The sequence below is a fragment of the Pteronotus mesoamericanus genome, unplaced genomic scaffold, assembly GCF_021234165.1.
Source record: "Pteronotus mesoamericanus isolate MK-2021 breed Mesoamerican mustached bat unplaced genomic scaffold, CSHL_Meso_final contig_41, whole genome shotgun sequence".
Lineage (NCBI taxonomy): Eukaryota > Metazoa > Chordata > Mammalia > Chiroptera > Mormoopidae > Pteronotus > Pteronotus mesoamericanus.
Window position 1 is genome coordinate 9,145,273 of NW_026555152.1, and position 23,273 is coordinate 9,168,545.

The 23,273-nt window shown below is 41.5% G+C and overlaps 1 protein-coding gene across 1 annotated transcript in view; it reads left to right on the forward strand.

Annotated features, from left to right (window-relative positions):
* CACNA1C (calcium voltage-gated channel subunit alpha1 C) overlaps positions 1 to 23,273 on the forward strand; it is a 603,963-nt gene that overhangs the window by 390,546 nt on the left and 190,144 nt on the right. Inside the window, exon 6 of the mRNA XM_054577199.1 lies at positions 18,241 to 18,399. Coding sequence (XP_054433174.1) covers positions 18,241 to 18,399 — 159 coding nt within the window. The remainder of the gene's footprint in view (positions 1 to 18,240; positions 18,400 to 23,273) is intronic.

The following is a 23,273-nucleotide window of genomic DNA, read 5'->3' on the forward strand; positions in this document are numbered from 1 at the left end:
TAGAGCTTTCTATACAAAGAATCACGTCATTTGCAAAAAGCAACAATTGTACTTCTTTTCTCCCAACTTGCGTTACTTTTATTTCTTTGTCTTCCCTGATTGCTCTGCCTAGGACTTCCAGTACTATGTTGAATAATAGTGGTGAGAGTGGCCATCCTTGTCTTGTTGCTGAGCTTAGAGGAAAAGCTTTCAGTTTTCCACCATTGAATATATTATCTGAGGGTCTGTCATATGTGGCCTTTGTTATGTTGGAGTACTTTTCCTTTATATCCATTTTATTGAGTGTTTTAATCATAAATGGATGTTTATCTTGTTAAATGCTTTTTTGTATCTATTGATATGATCATATGATTTTTATCCTTTATTTTGTTAATGTAGTGTACCATATTGATTTATCTGATTACATTAAACAATCTTATACCCCTGGAATGAACCCCCATTTGACGGTGATATTTATCTTTTTAATGTATTGTTGTGTTCAATTTGCTCATATTTTGTTTAGAATTTTTGTATCTATATTCATTAGAGATATTGGTGTGTAGTTTGTGTGTGTGTTGTCTTTGCCAGGCTTTGAAATCAAGGTGATGTTGATATCTAAAGTAAGTTAGGAAGTATCGCCTCTTCTTCAGTTTTGTGGAAGAATCTGGGAAGGATAGGTGTGTTTGATCTTTGAATTCACTAGTGAAGTTATCTTGTCCCAGACTTTTATTTTTGGGGAGGGTTTGATGACTGTTTCAATTACCTTACTGTTTATTGACCTATTTAGATTTTCCAGTTCTTCATGATTCGGTACAGGAAGGTTATATGTTTCTAAGAACTTGTCCATTTCTTCTAGGTTATCAAATTTGGTGGCATGCAGGCTTTCATAATATATTGTATAGTTCTCTGTATTTCTGTGGTGTCTGTGGTAATTTTTCTTTCATTTCTGATTTTGAGTCTTTTCTCTTTTTCCTCAGTGAATCTAGCCAGAGGTTTGCCCATCTTTTTAAAAAGCAAGCTCTTTGTTACATTAATAGTTTCTGTTGTCTTTTAGTTTTCTATTTCATTTAATTTCTGCTCTAATTTTTATTATTCCCTTTCTCCTACTTACTTTGGAGTTTATTTGTTCTTCTTTTTCTTGTTCTTTAAGGTGAAATGTTAGGTTTTTTTATTTGAGATTTTTCTTGTTTCTTCTTTCTTGAGGTAGACCTGTAATGCTATAAACTTTCCTCTTATTACTACTTCTGCTGCATCCCCCAAATTTTAATATATCATGTAGTCATTCTCACTTGTCTCTACATATCTTTTGACCTCTTTTTTAATTTCTTCTTTGACACAGTCATTGTTTAGTATCAAGTTGCTCAATCACCACATATTGGTGGGGGAGGGGGTTCAGCTTTCTTTTTTGCAGTTGACTTTCAGTTTCAAAGCATTGTGGTTGATGAATATGCTTGGTATGATTCCAAATTTGTTGAGGCTAGTTTTGTGCCCCAACAGATGGTCTATTCTTGAGAATGCTCCATATACACAAGAGAAGAATGCATATTCTGGTGTTCTGCGATGAAAAGCTCTGTAAATGTTGATTATATTTATTTGGTCTGATGTGTCATTGAAGGCTTATTTCTTAATTGATTTCCTTTTGAATGATCTATCCATTGCTGTTAATGGAGTACTTAGGTCCCCTACTATAATCATATTTTTATCAGTTTATGAGAACTAGTAACTAGTTCTGTTACTAGTTGCTTTACACATTTTGGTGCTCCCAGGTTGGGTGCATATACATTAATGTTTTATCATTGTAAGATGTCCATAGTTGCCTCTTGTTACCTTTTTAATCTTGAAGTTTTGTTTGATATATGAGATCTGTCCAAAAGGTGTCCAGCCATGTAATATGAAAAATAGAGGCATTTATTGAAGAAAATACAAGATACAAGACACATTGGACATAAGACAATGACACCTCAGTCCCCTTCAAAATAGGCACCTTGGGACCTCACACAGTTCTCCCAATTGTGATTAGCTGTCCCGTCATATTTACCTGTATCTCATTGATAGTTTGAAATCTCTTCCCTTTCAAAAGTGATTTTAGTTTTGGGAAAAGCCAGAAGTTGCAGGGCACCAAATCTGGACTGTAGTGGGGCTGAGTCACCTGGGTGATTTGATGCTTTGCTGAGAAAGTCTGCATGAGACATGGTGCATGAGTGGGTGCGTTGTCATGATGAAGCTGCCAATCACCAGTTGCCCATAGCTGCAGCCTTCTGAATCACCCAAATAGTTTCTGTGGAGGAGTGTTCAAGCTTAATGCAAAATTTGATGTAGATCAATTGTTCTACTCTCTCAGTCATTTTGAATGTGATGGCCACACGGTACACAGGCTCACTCAATGGTGTCTACTACGCGTACTAGTACAGTGAAGTCGTCATTGTTCACACATGCACTTTCCAGTCTGTTCTCCTTGGCTGCCAGGATACATCAATCTCACACAAACCATTATCATTATATTAATATGGTTGGACCTTTTCCACACAGACTTGGTAAGTATGGCTACACCCACTTTTCTCTGGATTCCATTTGCTTGGAGTATTATTTTCTACCCCTTCCATTTAATTTTACATTTGTCCTTACAGGTGAGATATGTCTCCTAAAAGTGGCATATAGTTGGGTTTTTTTGACCCATCATTCTACTCTGTATCTTTTAATTGGTCAGTTCAATCATTTATATTTAGGGTGATTAATTGTATATGAGGGCTGTCATTTTATCTTTTGTTTTCTGGTAGCTCTGTGTCTCTGTTGTTTCTTTTCCCTTATATTTCTTTCTGTTATTTTAGTTTGGTGATATTCTATGATTTTTTTCTGTTTCCTCTTTTTTATGTTATGTGTCTCAGTTCTAGATTTTTTTGTGTTTACTGTTAGATTTATGCAAAAGAATGTTTCATATATACATTAGTCCTTTTTCTTCTCATTTCATCTGTGCAAGTTCAATCCTCTTACCCCTCCCTTTTATGTTTGTCAAAACTGCAGTCTTTAATTCTGTCATTTCAATCACAGTCTTACTAGTCTTTAAGGTGGTTTTCTGTATATTTTTTATTTTCTTTCTGAATTCCCTTGGTTATGTCCTTGGCTATTAATGTGCTTGATGGATTATTTATCTGCCTGATCATTTGTGGGGATGAAATCTTTTTTAATATTTTTAAAATATTTGACACTTTACTGTTTAGCCAGGGGATTCATAGTCTTCTGTTTTCCAGTAGTCAAGCTTTTATTTTTATTTTTTACCTGCACTATTGGGGCTTCTGGGATCTCTGTGGGGCAGTGTCACCTTGGCCATGGAAGATGGTCCCCTTTATGACCCAGTGGTCTTGGTCTCATGTCACCTTTTCCATGGATTGGAAGTGGCAGGCTATGGTCTTCTGGCCTGTTTGTTCCCAGCACTGCCTTTTCTGTGGCCAAAAGCCACTGACAGAGCCACTATGAGTTAATTTAGCTGCCTCTACCAGGCTCCTCCAACAAGGGTGGAAAAGTTTGGTGTGGGGAGGGGGAAGCACATTTGTGCATTTGTAGCTCTGTTCCCCGCAGTGGGTTTAGCCACAATAGGTACAGATCTCTTAGGCTGGAAATGTTTTTTCCAGCCTTATCGTGATCTGCCAAGTGAGGATTTTACTGCCAGGAAGATCACAAGGAGATGAGTTGTGATACTTTGTCCTGTGATGATAGGCGGTAGCTGTCCAGTTTTTCCAACACCATTTATTGAAGAGTCTGTCCTTTTCCTATTGTATATTTTTGCCTCATTTGTTGTAAATTAATTGACCATATTTGTATGGGTTTATTTCTGGGATTTTTATTCTGTTCATTCATCTATGTGCCTGTTTTTATGTCAATGTCATACTGTCTTGATTACTATAGTTTTGTTCATATACTTTGATAACAGGGAACATGATGTGTTAAGCTTGTTCTTCTTAAGATTGCTTTGCCTATTTAAGCTCTCTATGATTCCATACAAATTTTAGGATTGTTAGTTCCATATCTGTGAAAATATGCTGTTGGGATTTTTACAGGGATTGCATTGAATTTGTAGATTGCTTTAGATAATATGAATATTTTAACAATACTACTTCTTCCAATTCATGAGCATGGAATATTTCTCATTTGTATGTCTTCAATTTCTTTCATCACTGTGTTTTAATTTTCAGTGTATGGGTCTTTCACCTCCTTTGTTAAAGTTATTTCTACCTATTCTTTTGATGCAATTGTAAATGGGGTTGTTTTCTTAATACCGCTTTCTGATATATTTTTGCATGTTAATTTTGTACCCTGTAACTTTACTGAATTTGCTTATTAGTTGTAACAGGTTTTTTGTTTGGTGATGTCTTTAGGGTTTTCTGTATGTAAAGTCATGTCATCAATGATAGTTTTATTTCTTACTTCCCAGTTTGGATGCCTTTTACTTTTCTTATTAGAACTTCCAATACTATGTTGAATAAAAGTAGCAAGAATGGGCATTTTTTTTTGTTTCTGATCATAGAGGAAAAACTCAGTTTTTCATGATTAAATATGGTATTAGCTGTAGATTTGTTATATGTGGCCTTTTTTTCTGTTGAGGTTTTTTTTTAAAAAAAATCATAAATGGATGTTGAATTTTCCCAAATGCTTTTTCTGCATTTATTGAGATGATTGTGTGTGATTTTTATGCTTCATTTTGTTGCTATGGTGTATCACACTGATTGATTTGCTGATCTTGAATGATTTGTGCATTTCTGGAATAAGTATTTGATCATGGTATATGATCTTTTAAATGTATTATTTAATTTGGTTCATTAATATTTGTTTAGGATTTTTGCATATGCTCATCAGGGATATTGGCCTGTAAGTTTCTTTTTTTGTGTGTGGTGTCCTTGTCTGGTTTTGGTATCAAGATAATACTGGCCTTATAAAATGAGTTTGGAAGTATTCGCTCTTCTTCAGTTTTTTTTAAGAGTTTGAGAAGGATCTGTATTAAATCTTTCATTTAAACTCTCTTTTTTTGCTTGAGGAGTTCAGCTGAATGTTTGTCAATTTGGTTTATTTTTTCAAAGAAAGATCTATTAGCTTCATTGATCTTTTCTACTGTCTTTTTAGTCTCTATTTCACTTATTTTCTCTCTGATCTTTGTTAATGTCTTTCTTATGTTTGTTATCCTAGTTTCTTGAGGTATAGAGTTAGATTGTTCATTTGAGATTTTTCTTGTTTCTTGAGGTAACTGTATTGCTATGAACTTACCTCTTAGAACTGCTTTTGTGGAATCCCATAGATTTTGGTAAGTTGTATTTCCATTTTTATTTGTCTTAAGGTATACTTTGATTTCTTAATCTACCTGTTGGCTGTTTAGTAGCACGTTGTTTAACCTCTACATATGTGTGGTTTTTTTCCATTTTTCTTATAATTGATACCTAATTTCATACCATTGTAGTCAGAAAAAAATTCTTAATGTGATTTAATCTTCTTTAATTATTAAGACTTGTTTTGTGGCCTAACATGGTCTGTCCTGGAGAATGTTTCAATGTGCACTTGAGGAGAATGTGTATTCTGCTGTTTTTGGATGTTCTGTGTGTATTTATTAAGTTCATGTGATTTAATAGGTCATTTAAGGATAATATTTCTTTATTGATTATCTGTCTGGATGATCTATCCATTGATTTAAGTGGGATATTAAAACCCCTACTATTATTGTGTCACCGTCACTTTCTCCCTTTAGGTCTGTCAATATTTACATATTCAGGTGCACCTATCTGGGGTACATCAATATTTACAAATGTTATATCCTCTTTGGGATGGACCCCCTTATCATTACATAATGCCTTTATTTTTCTTTTATTACAGTCTTTCTTTTAAAGCAGGGGTGCCCAACCTGTGGCCCACGGGCCACATACAGCCCAAGATGGCTATGAATGCACCCCAACACAAAATTGTACATTTACTTAAAACATTATGAGATTTTTTTTGTGATTACATGTCACAGTGTATTTAATGTGTGGCCCAAGACAACTCTTCTTTTCCAGTGGGCCCAGAGACGCCAAAAGGTTGGACACGCCTGTAGTCTATTTTGTCTGATGTAAGTATAGTTACCCCAGCTTTCTTTTGGTTTCCGTTTGTGCAGAACATATTTTTCCACCTCTTCACTTTCAATCTGCATTTGTCTTTACATCTGAAGTGAGCCTTCTTTTTAAAAAAATCTATTCAGCCATTCTTTGGCTTTTGATTGGAGAATTTAGTCCATTTATATTTCATGTAATTATTGATAAATATTTACTTATTGCTATTAAAAAATGTTTTCTGCCTGTTTTGTACTTCCTGTTTCTTTCTTCTCTTGCTCTCTTCCCTTGTTTTTTGATTACTTTCCTGACTGTTATGCTTAGATTTCTCTTTTATTATCTTTTGTGTATCTACTATAGGTTTTTGCATTGTAATTACCATGAGGCTTACGTATAACAGCATATATGTCCATTTTAAGTTGATAACAACTTAAGTTGGAATGTATTTTAAAACTCCACATTTTTACTCCCTCACCCCATTTTATGTTTTTCATGTGACATTGTACATCTTTTTACTTTGTGTATCCTTTAACTGATTATTTTAGTTATAGTTATTTTTACTACTGTTGTCTTTTACCCTTCATACTAGCTTTATAAGTGATTAATCCACTATCTATCTATCTATATATATGTATACATATATATATTTACTCTTACCAGGTAGATATTTATATATTTTTTATTTTCTTATTACTAATTAATACCCTTTCTTTATAGCTAAAAGAAGTTTCATTAACATTTCTTGTAAAGTTGGTTTAGTTTTAATGAACTCCTTTAGCTTTTGCTCTTTTGTAAGGTTTTTCTTCAGTTCTGAATAACTTTGCAGTTTATCACCAATAGGGCGGGGGCATAGAGGGTGCCAAGTCATGATATAATCACCTCCAGCAAATTTGTGTTGTCATGGGAGATAGACTGTTGAGAAGGGTAGTAAAGCCCTTTCTGGGACCAGAGGCCATGATTAATAATAACATCTGCCATGGCACAGGGTCAGGAAGTAATGTAGTATATTTTCCATTTTTGCCAGGATGGTGGCTAAGAGTAGAGGATTTAAAGTAAGCTTGGCTTGACTTTTAACTCCAACTCTAGCGTTTATAAGGTGTGAAATCTCGAACAAGTTATCTGTTTCAATTCATTTATCTTTATCAAGATAGTCAAATAATGAAATGATATATGTAAAGCGTTTACTGAATCCTCAAGAGAGGAAGCTGTTATTACTATTATTATTGTTTGCTTTGGATCATCTTATTTCCATTTTGCCATATTTAATTTTTTTCTAATATCAGGATTTCTCTTTATTCCCCCCCGACCCTATTGTTAATACAAAAAATTAATTCAATATGAAGGTTGATATTTTAATTACTCTCATAGTTTTAAATTTATTAGGCAAACAGAGTTTCCACCATGTCTTCCCTAGAACAACAACCTCCTTTTAATGTTCATCAAATCACTTGTGGGATGCAGAAATTTATTAACATGGAAAGGTTCAATTAAAAAGAAATGAAACCTCTAATGAATAAGGACATTTTAATAAGAACATGAAAATAAAATCTTAAGACTGCATGAAAGCATTCCAGGCAAGAGTTCTTCTCTCCTTAGTAGAAAGACTCTCTTCCAGTAAGAAAATGCTTCAGGCACCCTTGACCCTCAATGTGACAAACTTACTCTGTAACTCAAGAGAAAAGTACCTTTTTTTCTATTTCTAGATCTATTTTTTTTTTGAAAGTCATTAAGCCTATGAAACTATTAAAAGTGTCTGTTGCTCCATTAGCCAAATGAAGGCACAAAACATGATCTATGAGGTTCTTCTTACTGTCGATTTCTAGCCAGTCCAAATTGGTTCACACAAGTCAAAAGTAAGCATAAGTGAATAGTGACAACCTGATGATGGTGATGACAGTGATGACAACAATGATGATGGCAGTCACAACCACACATGCTGATAGGAAAATTCATTTGTAGATTCCAGTCATGTGTGGCTTTGGAATATGAGGACCCAGAGTTGGCTAATGAGTTAGAATCAAAAGACATTTATCTGATCACCCTCCCAAGGAGGGCATTTCTTGCTTATAAAACTCAGGGCAATTCCTCCTGGTTTAATGGAATGATGATGGTGGCACATAGAGAGCCAGTGATACTTTGCCCACTACTCTAAGCTCATTGTTTTGTCTGCCCAACATTGTTCCATTTTCCCCACCACATCTACTCTCAATCCTTCTCCACTCTGCTCCCTGCCAGGAGGACTGGCCATATAGACTACATCAAAAGGCTGTCGTGCTCTGGCTTCTGGTTGGTTCCATTCAGTGGGGAGCAGAGCAGGGGCTCAGCAGGAGAGAGGAGGGTGAAGTCAGGGTTTCATGTCCTGAGATCCTTCCCTATAGGTCCTCTTGGGCTGGCGTTATCACAGCTCCTCTCAAGATAGCCCTCACACGGATTGCTTCTTCTCCATGTGTTTCTACTATCCTGATATTTGTAACTTGGTTTTATTCTTTCTATAAGTTAATTTGAGTACCCAGTATGTGCAGATCATGTAGGAGGAGTTTCTGAGCAGAGCAATTTCAGGATGAGTAATGGGGTAATGGTGCAGACTGGGTTGGGGTGGCAGGGCACTGGAAGCAGGAACCCCAGTTTACCAATACAGACAGAAGAAAGCAAGGACAGCAGTGGCTGTCATGGGAAGAGCAGATACCACAGATTCTGTTGGATGAAGAATGGATGGCATTTGCTGAGGAAGTGAGCAAGGGGAACTGCCAAGTTTTGAGTCTTGTGGGGACCAGTTGCAGGGAGAAGGCTATGAGTTCAGGTTTAGATTTCTTGACTATAAGGAGGTGGTAGGACAACCCAGTAGAGATATGTGGTAGCTTGTGGAGATACATGGCTTGAACTACTCAAAAGAGAGGACAAAAAAAGTGCATTGCCAATTTGGACTCATAATGGTGACTATTGAAAGTTCAGGAGGGAGTCAAGTGAATGAATTTCCTGAGAAAGGGAGAGTTTAGAGCGGGAGACACAAAGAGTAAAAGATTAACCAAATAAAAGGGCAGAAAGAAGCACCCCCCCTCCCCCAACATAACTCCACTGGAATTTTTTTCTTACTCTCCCAGGTTAAGGTAGCCTCTCCCTCCTTTCTGCTTTAGAAGTCTTTGGGTAAATTCTTAGGAACATTATCACCTTCTTTCTGCAATTAGCTATTCTCATGTCTGCCCCTCCATGTAGCTGAAAGCTCCTCATGGGCAGGAACTTCATCTTTTTTATCTTTGTAATATTCCTCAGATTAAAAGAGGTCCAGGAGGGAGGGAGGGAAGGAAGGAGGCAAATAAGTAATTATAGAGTTGGAAAAACTAAAACTGCACACTGTCACGGAGACAAGGAGAGGAGAGAGTTTTGTAATGGCCACTGCAAAGGCATGGCCTTGCCAGTAGAAGGCAGTAAGTAACATTTCAGGATGCAAGCTTGGTAAGAGTGGTAATGATACAGGCCCACTGTCAGGAGGGAAAATTGATGTCGAGCCACTCCTACCTGTAATGTCGCAGCAGTGGGTCGCAGTTGTCAGAGTCCCTTCCATCACTCTGCTGGATAGCTTCTATTTATTGCTGCTGGAAGGAGGGACGCTAGCATCCATCACTTCTGCTCCCCAGTGGTTCAGTGTAGGCATATGTCCCTCTCTTGTCCTCTGCAGTGATCATGTGTTTAGAAAAAAATAAAAATTGACTCATAAAGTAAAAATTTTAGTACATGACCCTGTAGGACTCTCATACCAGTTAGAGTATGGCATTTTCTGTATCCAACATTGGCTTCACATGCTTTGCCCATTATACAAACTACCCAATGAGAGTGCTGTGTCCAGGATCACCTGCTCCAGCGTAAATCCAGTGACTGCTTAAGAGCCCCGCAGACCTCAGTTGGGCCACACAAGATTGTGGCCGCCCAGCACGACTGGAGAGCTCTAAGGCCTTGCACCCAGAGTACGATCAGTGGAATGGCAACTTAAGTGTTACCTGGGGCCTGGTCAGAAATGCAGAACTCAGGCCCCACCCCAGAGGGACCAAATCAAAGCCTGCATTTTAACAAAATCCCAGATGACCCACATGCATGTTCACTACTTTAGGACTCCACCGGTAGCCTCACCACACTTAGAATAATAATGGCATTTACTATGGGCCAGCCACTGTTCTGAGCACATGACATGAACTAACTTGTTGAATCCCCTCAGCAACTTTGTAAGGTGGGTACTATTGTCATCCTCACTTTAAGATGAGGTCAAATAGCTTGTCCAAGTTCACCCAGCTGAGAAGCGGTAGAGACAGGATTCGACGCAGTCATTCGGTTCCAGGGCATCCCTGGGCTTTAACCACTGCACTGCACTGCACTGCCCCTCTTCCCCCACCACCCGTGGCTCACAGGACACATCTTCAGTGCTCTCAACGTTCCCAAGTGAGGGATGCATAGCTAGCTGTCTGTGGTGCAGGAGAAAGGCAACCTTAACCCATAGAGGAGGAGCTCTCTCCCACCTGGTGTACCGGTTTCTCTCCATTGGGAAGGGGGCGCCCCTCTGATGGCATTTCTGTCGGGGCAGCCTTAGAGAGGGGACCTGAAGAAGGAAAGTCTCATTCCAGGTGCCCCTTCAGGGAGAGGTTGGTGTTTCATCTACACTTTCTCAAAGCCAGTGTCCCAGGTTCAAGGGGAGTGAGGTCCCGGGGGCTGAATGGACATGGTAAAGGCAATGCTCTTTACTTCGGCACCTGTTTTAATGGGAATACATTTCTTTCAGACAGCATCCAAGTCTGAGGAGAGGCTGGTGAGGAAGCTTAGAGTTGGCTCGCCAAGTAGTGACTTTATCATTCCATTCGAATTTGGTTAACATGGAAGGCACAACTCACTTACGGGTCAGCCTCTCAGTTAATCCTTATTCAGCTAATCAGACTTCTGGATTAATTAGTATGCTTTTCTTGCCACCATTCTGCAAGGAGAGGACAGCCAGCTGAAATCAGGAAGTTGCTGTTTAAACTCCTGGGCGTGGCCTAGGGAGGGCAGTCTTGAATCCTTCCCAGTCCCAGACGGGGACAGGCAGGCGTCTTCTTAACGACAGCCCTGAGGCACTGAAGAGTCCTGAGTCAGCAGCAAAACCACCAGTAACTTCACTGGGGAAAACTGACTGCTTCAGGAATGGGTCTGTCCCATTTTAGAACAATTTTTTCCAGGCTTGAGGTTAGCAGGATGTCTCTTTCCATGCAGGCTTGCTGTTTGGCAGCTTTGTAGGCGGTGCCATAGCTCTCCCATTGGCTCGCGTCAGCCAAGAGCTTGGTGATAAAAGTGCCCCCAAAGCCAGCAGAGCAGTAGAGACCTCTTGGCCCAGTTCTCTGCTCACCTCTGCTCCCTCTGTGGCACAGGATGGGGATTATTTCCTCTATTTCACAAATGAGGCAGTTGTCAGGCAGTTGGCAGTTGTCGTGTAATTCCTGAATTGTTTCCTCTGAAAATAAAAGTGATTTCTGCGTCTTCAGACTTCATACAGAAGCAGTAAACTGATTTCCTAATCTCTGTTTAGTTGTTTTTTAAAGAGGTGGAACAAAGGCAAGGGAGAAGTATGAGGCTGACTGATGGGAGCTGCGGGTCTCCCGTGAGTCTCCAAAACCACCCAGGCAACCTTCCTCACCTGGAACTTTCAGCTGCCTCTGCCCAAACCCATCTTCCTGCCCACTCATGTGGCCAGGCCCTCTTCATCTTCATTGTTCAGACTTCACCTCAAGCATCCCTTCCCAAGGAAGAATTCTTCTACCCTCTGTGCAAAAGGAGGACCCTTATGATACCTTTCTGATCCATTAAAGATCTTAGCAGAGTTTGTAATCCTGCATCAATTGTGGGATTATTTGATTAATGTTAGGCTTCCATTATACGCTCTGTGAGGGCAAGGCCTGAGGGCCTTTTATTCCCCACAGCATCCCCTAGCCCTGTCACAGCAGGTAAGCACCTTTTGAAGGAGTTAAAATAAAGTCATCAAGTTGGGTGATTCCAGAGTCCTCTTCCTGTTCTGACAAACTTTGAGTCCATTTTTAAGAAGCTGGTTTCCAGCACCACCACCGCACTAAGCCCAAACTTCTCTCCTCCTAGTGCAGTCATTATCAGCATTGTTTCCTCATGGATTCTGTGATCAGACCTCCTTGATCCTTTTTATTGCTTTCCTAAGGCTTGTCTGGAGCCTTGGAGTCTGAATAGTTGAGAATATGAAATGTACATTCCTTGCCACCAACAAAAAAGCTCTAAGTCAGTGCAGAATCTGAACAGTGAAATCAAACTAACATTAGCAAAGATCTCCAGTTTGGGGGTCTTCAGTTACTTCTCCCTTTCCCCCTCCCATTTCATACCAGAATGACTTAAAATTTGAATTCAAAAGAGGGGACTATCTATGGGAGTAGTGTTTGCATGAAAAGAACAGAGCTCTTGACCAGACTGAACTTCTGCACACTGCCTTTCAGCTCCAGTAAGTTCTCATTCTTTTTTCTCAGGCTGTCACTCATAAAGTAATTTTCAAACTCCTTCCTGATATTACCACCAGGGCCCAGAACAGAACAGTTCATCACCCAAAGCAGGGCTTGGTGGGATGCTCTTTAATAGAACAAAAGACTATAACGTGTCCTCAGCCATGCATCTGTCACGGTGGACTGTCTGTAACAGGTGTGGGAGCACCAACTCTAGTCAATCTGGCCATTTTCAGGGTAATCTCAACACCGTCTTAGAGAGAGATGCCAGGTTTGGTTTCATAATTGGTGGTTTCTCTTGATATTTTAAGGAAAAACAGAGTGGTATGTGCAGATCCTAGAAGTCTTTCCTAATCCGGAATTTTCAAGTTGGACTCCGGAAGGGAATGCGTTTGTCCAGAGGGCCTTACAACAATGTGGGAGGGAGAAAAGGAAAAATCACATATGTTAGCTAAGCTCCAGCTCTGCCCTTTTCTAACTCCAGCATCTAATGGTGCCACTTCCCAAAACCCATTTTCCTGGAAGGTGTGGCATCTAGGCATTGAGGTAGTTTTTCCATTCACCAAGAGGAGAAGAGCACCTGACATGAATTGCAAATTAGTAGAGACTGGGTTTCTAGATTACATGTTACTGTCTGGGGAACTGAATGTTCCAAGCTTTCCTGTATAGTTTTCACGTCAAATATTCTGTCCATAAGTATTTGTGAGATCTTGTATCCTGATTTGGGGTAAGGAAAATAGAATCATCATCTATGTAAGCCTTATGATCTTGTAGTCACAGAGCATTTTGTAACAGCTTTTTCACCGGGCTTATCAAAGGCTCATTTACTTCCACCAGTGTGATCAGCCAGCTCTGAAGAAGGGTCTAGCAAATGCTTATCAGCCATATACATGACCGGTCTGAGGAGAAAACTTGGGTGGAGAAATGTCACTATGTTTTCTAAATTAGAACCTGAGCTAGAGGAGGTCTTTGTGGGACAGTGGTAAACCAGTTCCAGAAAGAAGCTATTAAGTATCCAGGCCTGAGAGCCAAATGCTTATAATGGACCGGAGAGAAGAAATCCTGGCCCCATGCCTTCACCCACCAGCCTGGCTACTGCTATCCCAGGCTGGCTGTGAGGAGAGCAGGCAGAAATGTGAGGCCTTTCCTGGGACTAGTCTTGGAAACATCTGGGCTCTTCTGGAAGCAGGGACTAGGCTCCTATTCCTTCCTGGAAGATGTTGTAAGCCTGTGTGACTGCTTCGTAGCCATAGGCTGTGGAGGCTGAGAACCTCGATCTATAGGGCATGGGGAAGCCCACAGGCTATGGATGCGGGCCATCTGTCATTACACTCCCTGCCACCAGACACCAGCTGTGCAACTATGGACAGGCCATTGAACCTCTCTGGGACTCCCTTTTTTCAACTGTAAAATGTGATTAATAATAGTACCTACTCCATAAGGTTGTTGCCAGGAGGAAATGGAATAATCTGAGTAGAGCATTGAGAGCTGCACATGACCCACTGTTAGTCTTCAGAACATGTTAATGAGGGTATGGGGCTCTGGTGTGCCAGGGAAATCCTTTACCCAAGGGCGGAATCCCCACCAATGCATCTCCTCCAAGAGCTTATTTAGTCCATGCTTGACTACCTGTGAGAAGCATCCTCTTAAAGCATCCAACATCACCATCACAAAGGTCTGTTTCTTGGATGGTTTTTATTTGTGTTGAACCTAAATCCATTCTGAACACTTCCTAGTTGGACGTAGTTCCATCCCTTTGGTCACACAGAACTCATCTAACTCCTCCACCTCAAAACTGCGGTTTAAATCATGTGAAAATCATTGATATCACTCTTCCTGCCTGTACTTTTTTCCATTCCATGAGACTTATTTTTTCCTGACAACACATCTTCAGTTCCTTCTAAGAGCATCAAATGACATGGTTTCAAATTCTTTGTCATTGAGGTTTCTGTCTTCTGAGAACAACCTGTGGTTTAGCTCTGTGTGCATTGAGTCACTACTATGCACTGATGCAGAGATGAGGGGAGGCCCCAGGGGCTCTCAGTTAGGCAGGGAATGGCATTCTAGGCATGGGGAACAGCATTTGCTGAGCTAGAGAGGCATGAACTGCATTCACAGTTCAGGCAGTTTGATATATTTCTGGAACATGGTATTAACTAGAATCAGATGTGGTCAACCTGTGGCAGGAGGCAGGTGAATTTTACCTGTGGGTGATGGGAGTCATCGGAGGACTTCAGTAGGGGAGAAACATGCTCCAGTTTGTGCTTTAGTAGAGCATTCTAACTGCGGTGTGAAAATTCAGCAAAACTGAACGTGGGGAAACTAGTTAAGCAAATCATGGACACCACTGGGAGGGAGAGGAGGAAAACGAGTCATGGGCCAAAATATCCAAAAAATATACCAAAAGTCTAACAGTGATTATGTCTGGGTAGTAGGGTAATGGGTGATATTTTCCTCCTTTTTGTTTCCTGTTGTTTTCCAATTTCTCTATCATAAATATTTTCCATTTTCTCTATATTTAGTATGTTATTTATATAGTAAAAATAATTGAATGTGTCTATAATACTTCAGAATCAGGCTGACAGGACTTGGCCATTGATGGGGGATCCATCTCCTGGCCGGGGTGCTCAGGTGGTTGGGGTGGCCACCAACTGAGACAAAATACAGGGGACCAGCACTCTAGGAATTCTGGAGCATCCCTATGGCTGAAAGGAAGCCCCCAGTCTGCTGGGACTTCCTTCTGGCTTCTTTGCATCCCACTCAGTAGTCTCTGCTCTGGTCTGCGAGCCCCAGAAACTTCCTGGTCACTCAGAGCCCTCTCTGTCCAGCAGACTCTGCAGCAAAGCCTGTCAGAGCTCCACAACAGCAGCAGTGTTTCCTTAGATTGGGTGCCATTCCTTCAGCAAACGCTGAGTGCCTGCCATGTGCTCAGCCACAAGAGAAGCCTTAGCTATGATGCAAAGAACGGACAGTTCCCATCTTCACAAAACTCAGCCCCAAGTGAGAGACAGATGCAAATGTTAAAAAAAAAACATTTAATGAACATATGATTCCAAACTGAAACTAATGCTCCAAAGGAAAGGAAATTGTTCCAAGAAGACATGTAAGAAAGAAAACTTCTCTGGTGTGGGAGTTTGGGGAAGTATCCCAAGGAAGAGAGATACTTGGGCTGAGAGCCAAAGACAAAGGAGGAGGGAATGGTGGAAAAGTGTTTTGGCTGAGGGAACAGCATTGTGACGGCCAGGTAGAGGGAGAAGTATATCATATTTGAGTCTAAAAGAAAAGCTGTTTAACCAAAGAGTGAGGGTTAGGGGATGGAAGTGGGTTGGAGAGGTGGGCAGGCTGGACCCTCTGGAGCCTTGTAGGGCATGAGAAGGATTCAGTCTTTATTCTAAGAGCAGACCCTCTGGCCATAGCACAACAGAGTTTCCCTATTGTCTGCCCCTATTTTCTTGCCATCTGAGGCCCTGGCACTGAAGGCTGATGACAGAGGCGCCTCATGGCCTGGGTAGCCCAGATAGGGTCCCCTCCCCTTTCTGTGAGTAGCCCTTAGCACGCTCTCTCTGCAGCAGACATCTCTGAAAGATTCTTTACAGTTCAATTTTCAATTTTCTCATGGCTTTGCATCCTTTACCACTAATGTGTATACAATTTGCTAATTAATGGAATCATTTGGATCAGAAAACATCTTGTTCTAATGGGAGGCTACAAAGCACTCCTTAATTCCACAGGTAAAATTATTCCTCTTTCCTTCCTTCCTTCCTTCCTTCCTTCCTTCCTTCCTTCCTTCCTTCCTTCCTCCCTTCCTTCCTTCCTTCCTTCCTCCCTTCTTTCCTCCCTCCCTCCCTCCCTCTCCTAGCTTGGCTATAGCTGGGGAGAATTCTTCTAATTAGCCTTGTGAAAACCACCTCACTAGATCTCAAGTGCCGGTGGCTGCCCTGCAGTTTGGGGAGCTGTGGCCCAGCCTTTGTTTACCCAGAGAGGGGGACAGTGGGTGAATACAAACATGAAGCTTCCAATACTAGAGAAGGGGATGATGTCCGTGGTGGGTGGGAAAGTCAGACAGCAACACTGAAAGTGCCCTCTGTGGTGTGAATCAGAGATGAGTGTCTTATCATACGTGTATCAGAGGTAGCCCACGGAAGATTTTCTGCACAGCTGGCTAGATGTAAGGAAGGAGAGCCTGCCCTTCCCGCATATCTCTCCTAGGATGTGCAGATTTGATGCATTCTCTGTTGACAGAAAATTTTCTTGGGATTAGAAGTAGTCTGTGGGTGACTTCCCTGTGACTACCGCTTTGGCATTTGCAAACAGAAACTTGCAACATCCCCTTTAAACAAGGAGCATTCATGCCCTGGCCAGTGTGGCTCGGTGGATTGAGCTCAGGCCTGTGAACCAAAATGTCGCCAGGTTTGATTCCCAGTCAGGGCACATGCCTGGGTTGCGGGCCAGGTCCCTGGTTGGGGGTGCGCAAGAGGCAACCAACTGATGTTTCTCTCTCACATTGATGTTTCTCTCCCTCTTTTTCTCCCTTCCCCTCTCTCTGAAAATAAACAAAATCTTAAAAAAAAAAAGAGAGAGCATTCTTGATGTGTTATTTATGGTTGAGCTTATAGGTAAGGGGGTCCTTCTACCCAGAAACCAATAGTACAAGCCTACATTCCTTTGGGGTGCACTGACAAGACCCACGTTCTAAATAGAGCTTTTCATTTACTTTTTTTTTCTTGAAGGGATCTGAGTACTTTAAAAATATTTTATTGTAATGATATTTGCGTAACAAAATTTACCATTTTAACCATTTTTAAATGTACAGTTTAGGGGCACAAAGTCTACTAACATTGTGCAACCACCACCACCACCATCTGCCTCTAGAGCTTTTTCATCTTCTCAAACTGAAATTCCATACCCATTAAATGCAAACTTCCTTCAGTGGGTTTTTTTAAAATTTAATCTTCATTGTATTTTTTTTCCATTACCATTTAGTCCCCCATACCCTCCTCTCCCGAGCAATCACCATTTTGTTGTCCATGTCCATGAGTCAGTGGGGTTTTTGAATGGAAGGCTATGATGTTCTGCAGACTTGGGTCTTGAGGGAAGTTCACTGGTGAGAAATCTGTAGGAAGAGAGGTCTGTTCATGTTATCCAGAGAGGTGTTTTCAGAGCTACTTCCTCAGCCCTCTCAGGGAGATCTCACCACCCAGATGTGTCCTAAGGTATGAGTCAGTTTCAGCAAAGGAAGTCCCGCCCCCTTGATGCTCTGTTACTGGGCTCCCCTGTTTGATAGCAGATGGGTCAGCCATAGGCTCTTGAGTGATCAGTAAGTCCTTGCATGGCCATCTCTAGTCAAAGTGAGCACTCTCTGCAGTGAGGTGCTGCTCTAGGAGAAGATGCTAGATTGTCTTTAAGTTGGGGTATTAGAAAATTGGATAGTTTTGGGTGAAAATAACATGTTCTTCCTTTTGGAAGTATACCCCTGCCTACCCTTTCATTTGGATGAGCCTCTAGGAGAGACTTGGAGTCAGGCCAACCCAGATGTAGATTCCTGCTCTGTCATTCAGTTTCTTCATCTCAAAAACAGGGCGCATGATACACTACTGGTACAGCTGCTAGGAAGATTGCATGACATTGTGTCAGTATGGCATCCAAGACAGCACGTAGTTCAATACATGGAAGCTGGTGTTCTCACTGTTGTCACTGTGTGTGATTTGTTGATGTAGGTCTCCAGGTGGTTCTGAACTCCATCATCAAGGCCATGGTCCCCCTGCTGCATATCGCCCTGCTAGTGCTGTTTGTCATCATCATCTACGCTATCATTGGCCTGGAGCTCTTCATGGGGAAGATGCATAAGACCTGCTACAACCAGGAAGGCATAGCAGGTAAGGGAAGATACTGGCCAGCCAGTTCTCCAGATGCTTCACTGTGTGGTCACTATTTTCCATTCATCCAGGGACACTGCCACCATGTGACCAGTGGTGCCTGGAAAGGTCCCTCCACTCCAGTGTTCATGTCTCCATACCATGGTTAAGTGAGAGGCAGAGACTGGTATTCTTTTTTCTCTTGGAATTTTTGTCTTTACTAAAATAGATCTCTGTTAAAACAGCTAAATGCAAGCCTTGTCCAGCACTACTAAACACTGTTTCAATGAGCTGTGCAAATCCAGAAACATCACTTAGCCAATCTTGAATATTTTCATGTAAGAATTAGAACTAACCTGGGGACTGTAGAGCTCTGCTCTGTCAATTATTCAGTGTTGCTCACCATCAGAAGCCCTTCCAGGAAAGCAGCTTTGTCTGTATCCAGCAGGCTGAGTCCTTGGGGACTGACCCTAACTTCCCTTCTCTTAATGTTCTTCGCTTCTCTGTGCCTAAGCAGAGCCCCTGGCCCCGTATCTCATGCTGGGAGGAGGACGGCAGGTGTGGGACCGCCTCCTTGCCAGCACTGAAGCTTCTTTTCCTGCAGGCGGAGGTTTTGCTCTACCTCATGATTTCCTCAGGACCGCTCTCCTGCAATCCTTTCCTTTTTGAGATTCTGCTCTCCATGGTCCTTCCATAAGTCAATTTATTTTGCAAGCAATGCTGGCTCATTAAGCACTTCCTTGAGTAGGTTTAGAGTTTTGACTTATGGAGATAATATAAACTGCTGTATTAAGTTACTAAAATCTCAGCTTGACCTTTAAAAAAAACATATAAACAGAAATTGACAAGGCTTTTAAACAGACATATAAAGTAGCATAACATAAAAACTTGTTGGAAAATATACCCCTCCCAACAAGGGGTTAGTAATATTAAATTTCCATGATTTTTTTTCCCTCAAACAACATCTTGCATCCTAGTTTTTGGTGCCTTGGTGAAGAAAGGGGAGCATGTTTGAAGCATTAAAAGATACCTAACTTCTCTCCATCTCCTGCTTCTCATTTACATTCAGCCCAGAAATTAAATTCAGTTTGACCCCTCCTGCTTTTGGGGGCTGAGGAAAGATATCATCCATACAACAAGGAGTAAGATAGTGAGAAAACAGAATGGAGCACCTGACCTGGGTAATCTGGGTGGGTCGGATGTGCTGAGTGCTTGTGCTCGCCAGGTCACCGCCACAAACAAACAAACAAAAACTCTAAATCCATAGTCACACTCACACAGCTCTTTTTACTTTTTCGGATGGAGAGTCTGTTTAATTGGAGGCTATTTTTTTCACTACAGAGAGAACTTCCAAATTACTTGGATCATAATTGTATAAGATAAACTATCATGTTAAAAAACAAAAACGGAAGCTCTTTAATATTGGAACTAACAGGTCTTGCCTTTAGCTAGAATTCTGAGGTTCCAGCCTTGCTTAAAGAAATACCAGATAATGCAATGAATAATATTTTCCCCTTGAGTTCAAATCCTTCCTTATGTGCCGTTTGAGTGTAGCTAGCCCTGAGCCATTAAATTTATATTAGTTTTGTGGCTTTGTTAGAGCCTACTGTAAGTTCTGCTTAAGAGCTGACTGTAATATGTCTAAAGTTTGTGCAGGTGTATTGAAGTGATTGATGACCCATTTGACCCAAACTCCTCAGACAGTCACCAGGATCTTGAGTCTCAAAGGCCCCCATCAGTTCAGCGGTGGCTGATGGTGTGGCTCTCACCAGCAACATACCAAGTTGGGGAGAGTGAGATGGTGAAATCCTGCCGTACAGCCAAAGAGGGTAGCCCTGCCCTGCGACCCAGTGTCTGTGCAGCACTTAGCGAAGGGGCACTGTTCCCCAAACTGCACATGGCTCTGTCATCCTGCTGGGAAAATAGCAAAAGTGATGGTGGCAGGGTCCTCCAAGGGCCTGTGCTAGCAAGCAAGCCTGAATGTTGGTGAGAAGTCACTGGGCTGTGTTGAGGCCTTCGGTGGCCTCACATGGCAAGGGAATGGTGGGCATAGTAGACAAGGGAGATAAGGGCAGGACACTTGGCTCCATGCTGCTGCTGGACAGTCTGGTGAAACAGCCACTTCACCTGCTAAAAGTTTTAGTGACCTCCCTGCTTTTAGGATAAAGGCCAGAACTGGCCTCACCAATTGCAGTAGCCAACATAGGGCCATATTAGTGTCCCTCCTTGATAGTAAACAGGACCAGGAAAAGTCCCAGAAGATGCATCAGATTACTTATGTGGTGAGTTTTACCATCACCCCGCAAGTCCAGAAGCGAAGGTGGCTCTCGTCATGAACACGGCTGTCAGCCCTGGGAGCTGTGTTGTCAGAGGCCACACACTGAGAGAAGTGTCCCAGAGAGGGGAGCCCTGCCAGCTCCACCAGGAAGGCGACCTTGCTCTCTGTGTGGAGCCAGAGTCCCTGCTGGGAAGAGGGACCAAGGACACTTGGCTGCAGGAGCCTTTCCTCTCAACACTGCAGTCAGGAGCTCACCTGTCTCCTCCGTCCTAACCCTGCTGTCTGACGACAGTCCAGGGACCACGCCATCGCTCCTGACAGAGCATGGTGCCGCTGTCATCAAGGCCTCTTCCGCCCACACAGCAACTAATGCTGATGCGGAGAAAAAATGTGCAGGGACCTGGCCGTGCTTGATGCAGCCAGAGTAGAAAACCAAAAACCTGCAGCCTTTGAAACCAATCCCTGTATGTTTTGGAGAGTTTTGTACCACCTTTGGAATGGGTGATTTAAAAAAAAAAAAATTGTAGACTTTATATTGATATACCGTATCTTCTACAAATTTAGATTATATGAAAGTGCTTGTGAGCCCTTGTTAGAGTTTTTAATGAAATTTACATCAAATTGTTCTTTTTCCACTTTGAGGTTCTTTTTCTGACTGAATTTTGTTCTTGTAAATTTTAGACTACATTAGATTTTGAGCCATGTTTTCTATAAAATCTATAAAGAAAGACATGGAGCTGGCCAGGTGAACCACTGTGCTGTGTATGCAGCCCTCGCACCCTGGAGAGGTGATCTCAGAAGAGGCACTATTTTCACAATCCCTGAAGCATCTGGAAGGTGCCTTCCTCGTTCTCCCACAGATACATCACCATATGCTGGGACTTTTTGTTTTTGGTTGTCCCATCTGTCTGATGGTGCTTCGAGCCAGGTCACTCGGAATGGCTCTCCCAAGCACAATAATTACTCCTGAGACTGGCAAAGAATGGGTTGCCTAAAACCTAGAAATGAAATCACTTTCACTCTATTCACTCCTTAAAATTGAGTCCTAAAAAAGTAATTGATTTTGTCTTTCGTATTTCTCCCTGGAATCCCCAACTGGCACTCTCCCAAGATTTCACGGTGTTGTTGGTATTGACTGCATTTCGAAAATCTCTCCTAACCTGGCTGCCATTATTTTACTGCAAACTTAATTTGGGCTTTCCAGAATGATGCTACCCTCCTTATCCATGTTGCTTTGTTTCTTCCTCTCCCCTAAGGTTCCTACCCTCCCCCCGGCCCCCACCCAGGGTGTTATGACTCTGCAGAAGAAAACGAACGCATTTTCCCATTAGAGCTAATTTCCCCTCACTCTCCAGGTGCATGTTGTAAAGACCCGCTGATCTGTGCGTGTTCACATTTTTCAAGTGTTCCCTTTAGTGCTTTTTATAGATACCTATTTTTACCAGATCATCGCTGCTTCTTAATTGTTCTCAAATCTTTTGTTTTTTTTTATTGTTGTTCAAGACAGATTTAAAATAGGAGAGTGGACCTTGAGCCTTTAGATAATCTTTCTGAATCTCAACCCTTTCTCTTTTATTAAAGATCACTTCCCCTTCATGCTATTTCTTTTCAACATAAGAATTGTAAAAACTCAAAATATGTTTTCTTTTCTTTAAGACACTCAGAACTCACTTTGCCATCCTTCACATTTTCCTTATTTCTGCTCATCTCAGGAACTGGGAACACAGGGAAAGATGACAGATTAGCATTCACAATGCAAAGATTGATAGCATCTCTATTGCACTAAAAAGCAAAACAGGAGAAAATTGATGCAAGTCTCGTGCTTTTCCCTTCTCTTTTCGTCCTATCTTTCATAGTATTCCAGTGCTTTCATAACAGTGACTGAACACATCATTCTAGAAAACCATCACTAGAATGGATGAGAACACAACAGAGTTTATGATCTATTTGACTCTTGGTTTTCCAGTCTCTCAACTCTCAATATTTTAGGTGCTTATTATCTAATTCTCTGGGTTTGGTATTCCCTTTTTAGTTTGCCTTTTTTTATAGCCTCCCCTTATTTATACTCACATCCAAGTCTCCGAAGATTTCAAGATTTCAAAAGTCACAAAAATTTGACTAGAGTTCAGCTACATGAAGGAGCCCTCCAGGGAGCCAGTGTCTGGAGTTGGGAAATGGTGTGGATGCTCATTTTCTAGGCAGCTCAGAGGCCCCTGTGTGATGCAGACCTGTACACCTCAGTGATCGCACAGACATTCCTGTGCGACCTGAAGCACCAGCCGAGGAGGAGCCAGGAAGCAGCGCTATTCACAGTAGCCCAAACCTGGAAACAATCCAAATGCCCACTAGCTGGTGAATGGATAAACAGACAGTAAAATGTACATGTATATGAAATTTCTAGAAAGGCAAAGCTATAGTGACAGAATGCAGATCATGTCGATAGGGACTGACTGCAAACAGGCACACAGGAATTTTGGAAGATGATGGAAGTGTTTTAAAATGGATTGTGGTGATGACTGCACAACCATATACATTTACTAAAAATAATTGAGCTGTACATTTACATTCATGGATTGTAAAAAATGTAAATTATATTTTAATAAAGCTGTTAAAATGA